Source organism: Salvelinus sp. IW2-2015, linkage group LG6.1 (assembly GCF_002910315.2).
Source record: "Salvelinus sp. IW2-2015 linkage group LG6.1, ASM291031v2, whole genome shotgun sequence".
Lineage (NCBI taxonomy): Eukaryota > Metazoa > Chordata > Actinopteri > Salmoniformes > Salmonidae > Salvelinus > Salvelinus sp. IW2-2015.
The window spans coordinates 9,550,282-9,557,284 of record NC_036845.1 but is presented as its reverse complement, the minus strand read 5'-3'; the positions used below and the strand labels follow the sequence as shown (position 1 = coordinate 9,557,284).

Genomic DNA, 7,003 nt, shown 5'->3' with positions numbered 1-7,003 from the left:
TACACAGGCCCCAAAGCACAGAATGAAATTCTGAACATCATGGCCAATAGTCATTCGAGGCACTTGCAGCTGAGATTAGGTCTCTTCCGATTGTACAATTTTCATTAATTGTTGATGGTACTCAAGATGTCTCTGGTGCTGAACAGGAGAATGTCTGTCTGCGTTATGTTGACCATGACCATGTCCCTCACAAGGAGTTTATTGGGCTTATACAGGGTGTCGGAGACAACAGGCGAGGGCATTGCGCAAAGTGCCCAACTGATGTGGTTGTGAGGAAACCCGCAAACATATGCTCGGTTCTTTTGTTCAGTAGTGTGTATAGCAGTGTTCTCAACCTTTTTGGGGTACTGGAACCCTGCATATTTTGAGGCAAGGCAGGCAAGGTTTTGAGCGGTCCTCAGGACCTCCACCCCCTCACTATTATATTGTAAACTTACTGGAAACCTTGTGGTACTGACTACATTCATTACACTTTTTTATTCACGGACCCCTGCAATTAGTCCATGGACCCCTGTTGAGAACCCATGTGTAATTGATAGTTGTTCTTTTGTTTATAGTGTTTCAGTACACTTACAAATGATTTATTCATGTTATTTTATTTAAAATTGCATACTTTGTGCGACATACTTTTCCATAGCTGCTGTTTGAAGAGTTGAGACACTGAACTGAAGGATATTTGTTTGATTTTTGTTTTTCATTGAAGTAGTTATTTTGCTTTTAGAAACTGTACTTATTTTAAGCTTTTTGTTCTTGCAAAGATATTGTAAACTCAGGCCAGGGTGCACCATATTTAATGACTATATAAAATGTTATCAGAAAAAAGTCAAATTAAAAGGTCAATTCAATACGGAGACCAACTTTGTGATGGTTCTTCATGGAGATTCTTTTAGGATGTGATCACACATGTTCATGTATTTATGAAAACTACACACCAATACAGTGTACAGTACCATGTCACCTACTGACCTTTCTTGATATTGCTGGTTGTTAAGTACGAATACCTGCATACATACTGGACTGGTAAGGAGCAACGCTATAACTATTATTAGTAGTAGAATTATAATGATTTAAACATTTGAACAAGTTGGGAAAACCCTTCAGTTAACTACTGTACCTATCAATTATCCAGTGTAGGAATTATGGTTCCTACATATACATTTAACAACGTATGCTATGTGTTACAGCACTACTTTTTTGGTGTCCCCCTCAGGAAATTGCTCTTGAGAAAATTTAATGTAATTTTGTCCCCTCCAAGGGTTGATCTCAGATTTTCGCCCCTGGTCCTAGGAGATGTGTAGCAACAGATTAGGGCGCAAGTCATATGTCTAACCAAAAATATATTTGCTGAGGGGTCTAATGCAACCACTTGAGGGAACTGTTGTGTAAATTAGAGCATGCTATCTGTTGACAAGACTGCGACTTGTGGAGGCCCCATCTCTACCGCTTTTCCTATGCACACATTTGCTTTAGATTCCCCTGACACTAACCTTTCATCCATCACTTTCATCTCAGTTTTCCAAGACGGTGCAGCAGCAGTAAGACGGTTGTTTTTTTGTCCCATGTAAAATATTCAGTATTTTTCTGTTGTTTTGTATACATTCATTATATTTCAATCTCTTTTTTCCTTTTTCGAATTAAATATGCCTTCCTGAAACCCACCTCACCCAAATGTGGTATGATCGCTATTTTTTAGACCTTATAAACTGGAACCTCCATCAGAATCTAGCCATCAGAAGCTAGCCAGCTAATTAGGCTACTAGCATTTTAGTCATTGTGAGCGGTCTTACCTTTAGCTCCAGACCACCAGCCGCTTTAGGCCGGATAGCCCGGAATGATACCTGTCGGTTGCACAGCGCGATATGAGCACTGAGCATATTGGACTGCTTTTTTCCCACCTACATCACCGGATTCTGCCGAAAGCTTTACAGTGATATATTGGGGGGGACAAATCATATTTTTCCCAAGATGGGGGGGTCGTGTCCCCCCCGTCCCCCCTGGGATTTCCGCCTATGCCTAGGACCTAGCAGAATTATGTGAGGTCCTTCACATTATGCATTTAAAAACTACTTTAGCTACTCAATGATCATTTGGGTACTAACTCAGTTTTTGTTGTTAGACATTTCCTCTTCATAACAGCTTCTTTTTGAGGAACACATTCCCAAAACGACCTTCAAAGAGGATGTGGCCTCTAGTCTGAGCCAATGCCTTTCCTATATGCATGGTTCAGAATATGGTCATTGGTAGAAACTTTTATCTAAAGCTACTTATATTACAATTGCCAGTGATACATACATTCAAGATGTGGCCCATGTGGGAATCAACTCCAACCCCCTGGTGTTGCCAGCACCATGCTCTAACCCACATAGCCTGTTCACCCCCCTATGGATATCCTTTATTTATAACTTGTAAGCCATTTAGAAACCCTCCATAGATCATAATGTATGGGTTCTGTTGTGTAAATTCTTACACAGGGAGACTCAAAGTCAATTATAAATGAATCACTCTTTATTGTCAGCAAGCTGGAGAGGTCACAGTCAAACTTAGATGCATAAAGTACCAGTCTGAAGTGAGCTCTAACGGGCAGTCCCGTTAGTTCCCTTATATACTGAAAAGTTATATTTGCATGATTTAGCTTATACATCATTCATAATTCATGTTTGCTTCATTCATGTGACAACCAATACTGGGTCATGCATGTGACAGACCAATACCTCACAAGGCTTCTTCTCTCTAAGCTGAGACCTTGAAACAGAGATATCCCTTTCCCTAAACAAGGATCTCGGTGTACTGCCAAATTGCAGATACTGATAGTGAGGATTCGTTTAATCAGTCACTTGCATGAACACAGAAATTAGTTTAGAGAAAAGCACAAACATAGAACACAGAAATTGGTAAATAGAAAAGCACCAACAAAATGTTTTCCATCACAGTTCTACGAACCTGCTAGGACCCCTAATAAAATATAACTCACATTAGGCTACATCATGCCAAGCAATTTTCTATAAAAAAAAACAAATCCATCGGTCTGACATACGTGTAGGCATATAGGCCTACAATATGTCAGTTGATGGAAGAATGTTTTTGCTGGTTGATTAAGGGGTTGGATCGCTTGTCTTGATAGGTCCTCACACGGTATCTCTCCTCATTGCTGAGCAGGAGGGACTTGGACTGTGATCACCGGCTGGAAGATAGAACTCACACACTCAATTAAGACGTTATAACAGTCATGTTATAACAACACAGATTATCTCGTCAAATACAGTATTTGAATGATGAGAACAGGCCACTCAGCCCATTCTAGACACACCACAGGCATAGTATTTATAGGCCTCCAACCAAACTTTGCATTTCAAGGTGATGTCTGTTGTAGGCAGGGAAGGACTGCATGAAATTGGACTATTTCTTCCCCTTGTTATCCTCATCATTAGCCAAATCATGATAATTCTGCACTAAAACCCCAATTTAGACTGGCCCATTTGCCAATGGACTCGTCTGGCATTTGCCAGATCTGACTATGGACAGTTTTATTCTGATTCTAGAGGTTCCATTTCCACACTGACTCACCATTCGTGGTCCCGGGGAGCAGCAGTTGACCACCTTACAGCAGTAGGCAGCCAGCGTGACAGAGATAGCGATGAGAGCAGTTTGTATCAGGATCAACTCAGCAAAGTAATGTGTAGCAGAATTCTGTTGACAACAATTGGAGCATTGTGTACTTTCTTTTATGTTTTTTCCCATTGTACGACATACACTACATGACCAAAAGTATGTGGATACCTGCTCGTCGAACATCTCATTCCAAAATCATAGACATTAATATGGAGTTGGTCACCCTTTGCTGCTATAACAGCCTCCACTCATCTGGGAAGGCTTTCAACTAGATGTTGGAACATTGCTGTGGGGACCTGTGTCCATTCACCCACGAGCATTAGTGAGGTCGGGCACTGATGTTAGGAGATTAGGCCTGACTTGCAGTCGGCATTCCAATTCATCCCAAAGGAGTTCGATGGGGTTGAGGTCAGGGCTCTGTGCAGGCCAATCAAGTTCTTCCACACCGATCTCGACAAACCATTTCTGTATGGACCTTGCTTTGTGCATGGGTGCATTGTCATCCTGAAACAGAAAAGGGCTTTCCCCAAACTTATGCCACAAAGTTGGAAGAACAGATTCGTCTAGAATGTAATTGTATGTGTAGTGTTAAATGTCCCTTCACTGGAACTAAGAGGCCTAGCCCAAACAATGAAAAACAGACCCAGACCATTATTCCTCCTCCACTAAACATTACACTATGCATTGGGGCAGGTAGCGTTCTCCTGGCATCCACCAAACCCAAATTCTTTCGTCGGACTGCCAGATGATGAAGTGTATTCATCACTCCAGAGAATGCGTTTCCAATGCTCCAGAGTCCAACGGCAGCGAGCTTTACACCACTCCAGCCGACACTTGGCATTGTATGTTGTGATCTTAGGCTTGTGTGCGGATGCTCCAGAGGCAGTTTGGAGCTCTGCAGTGAGTGTTGCCACTGTGGACAGATGCTTTTTTACCCACTACGTGCTTCAGCCCTTGGCGGTCCCATTCTGTGAGCTTGTGTAGCCTACCACTTTGCGGCTGAGCCGTTGTTGCGCCTAGATATTTCCACTTCAAACTGTACTGTACTTATCTTGTGTATTTGCCTCTACACATCCAATAAGTCATATTTGCATGTAGCATTTCATAGGACATTCTCAATCTCAGCCCACTTGAACATCTAATATAAGCATCACTTTAACATTTACAGTGCATTCGGAAAGTATTCAGACCCCTTGACATCTTCCACATTTTGTTACGTCACAGCCTTATTCTAAAATGTATTAAATAAATGTTTTCCCTCATCAATCCACACACAATACCCCATAATGGAAAAACGAAAACAGGTTTTTAGAAATGTTTGCAAATGCAATCAATTTTGTTTTATTGAAATACCATATTTACATAAGTATTCAGACCCTTTTGTATGAGACTCGAAATTGAGCTCCACCCTGTTTCCATTGATCATCCTTGAGATGTTTCTACAACTTGATTAGAGTCCACTTGTGGTAAATTCAATTGATTGGACATGATTTGGAAAGGCACACACTTTCCAAATCATATATAAGGTCCCACAGTTTACAGTTCATGTCAGAGCAAAAACCAAGCCATGAGGGCGAAGGAATTGTCCGTAGAGCTCTGAGACGGGATTGTGTCGAGGCACAGATCTTGGGCAGGGTACCAAAACATTTCTGCAGCATTGAAAGTCCCCAAGAACACAGTGGCCTCCGTTCTTAAATGGAATAAGTTTGGAACCACCAAGGCTTTTCCTTGAGCTGGCCACACGGCCAAACTGAGCAATCGGAGGAGAAGGGCCTTGGTCAGGGAGGTGACCAAGAATGCGATGGTCACTCTGATAGAGCTCCAGAGTTCCTCTGTGAAGATGGTAGAACCTTCCAGAAGGACAACTATCTCTGCATCACATCAACAATCAGGCCTTTATGGTGGCCAGACAGAAGCCACTCCTAAGTAAAAGGCACATGACAGCCCGCTTGGAGTTTGCCAAAAAGCACCAAAAGGACACAGACCATGAGAAACAAAATTCTCAGGTCTGATGAAATCAAGATTTAACTTTTTGGCCTGAATGCCAAGCTTCACGTCTAGAGAAATGCTTGCACCATCCCTACGGGGAAGCATGGTTGTGGCAGTGACTGTTATTCAGTGGCATGGACTGGGAGACTAGTCAGGTTTGAGGGATAGATGTATGGAGCAAAGTACAGAGAGATCCTTGATAAAAAAAACTGCTCCAGAGAGCTCAGAACCTCAAACTGGGGCAAAGGTTCACCTTCGAACAGGACAATGACCCTACGCACACAGCCAAGATAACGCAGACGTGACTTTGAGACATGTCTCTGAATGTCTTTGAGTGGCCCAGCCAGAGTCTGGACTTGAACCCGATTGAACATCTCTTAAGAGACCTGAAAATAGCTGTGCAGCGACGCTCCCTATCCAACCTGACAGAGATTGAGAGGATCTGCAGAGAAGAAGGTGGGAAACTCCCCAAATACAGGTGTGCCAAGCTTGTAGTGTCTTACCCAAGACGATTTAAGGCTGTAATCACTGCCAAAGGTGCTTCAACAAAGTACTGAGTAAAGGGTCTGAATACTTATGTAAATGTGATATTTCTGTTATACATTTTTTATACATTTGCAAGAAAATGATAAAAAACTGTTTTTGCTTTGTCATTATGGGGTATTGTGTGCCGATTGATTAGGGGGGCAAAAACAATTTAATACATTTTAGAATAAGGCCGTAACGTAACAAAACATGGAAAAGTCAAGGGGTCTGAATACTTTCTGAATGCACTGTACATTGAACAATAACCAACACATACTGATATAGTGTCTGTAAATACTCACATTAAATAAAATGCAAGTCTTGTCGTAATCAGTGAGGTTCCCTTCACCGTATTTCCAACAGAAATAACTGCGTGCTTCCATTCTTGCCACAGAGACGATCAAGTTGAACACTGATGCTACGCAGGCCACTACCTGCATCCCCAGACAGGCCTTCAGCTGAGACAGAAGGAGAAGAGGAGAAGAGAAGAAATACCACTGGTACAGTATATCTCACTTTTTTTCTTAAAGAACTTGTACACTTACAAATTGCAAAACTTACAGTGGGAAGATGGAGATTCTGTGCAGCTATGGCCAAACTACCAGCTATGATCACCTGTAGAGAGAACAACAGTAAGAGACATGTCAACCTCAGACTCAACACTCAGCTCTTTAAATTGCTTGTCTTTTAACATCAATCAAGTGAGTAGATGGGGAACATGTATGGTGGGCACTCACAAACACTGATCCAATGATTTGCGGTGGGTCTAGAACCACCATGCTCAAGCTGTTGGTGAGAATGACAATGACAGAACTGATATAGAACACACTGAGGGCAATCTGAGTCACCTGAGGGGGGAGGAGAGAGGGGTGAAGTAAAA

The 7,003-nt window shown here is 42.1% G+C and overlaps 2 protein-coding genes across 2 annotated transcripts in view; one reads left to right on the top strand and one right to left on the bottom strand.

Annotated features, from left to right (window-relative positions):
- Nucleotides 1-7,003, top strand: part of LOC111965006 (DNA-directed RNA polymerase III subunit RPC7-like) — a 737,315-nt gene that overhangs the window by 276,294 nt on the left and 454,018 nt on the right. The gene's annotated exons all lie outside the window — the stretch shown is intronic.
- Nucleotides 2,484-6,997, bottom strand: LOC139027885 (membrane-spanning 4-domains subfamily A member 4A-like). The gene is made up of 5 exons (XM_070443954.1): nucleotides 6,861-6,997; nucleotides 6,685-6,738; nucleotides 6,426-6,581; nucleotides 3,565-3,687; nucleotides 2,484-3,181 (listed from the first exon to the last, which is right to left on the bottom strand). Exons 1-5 carry the CDS (start codon nucleotides 6,900-6,902, stop codon nucleotides 3,143-3,145), a joined length of 414 nt encoding a protein of 137 aa, XP_070300055.1. The 5' UTR covers nucleotides 6,903-6,997; the 3' UTR covers nucleotides 2,484-3,142.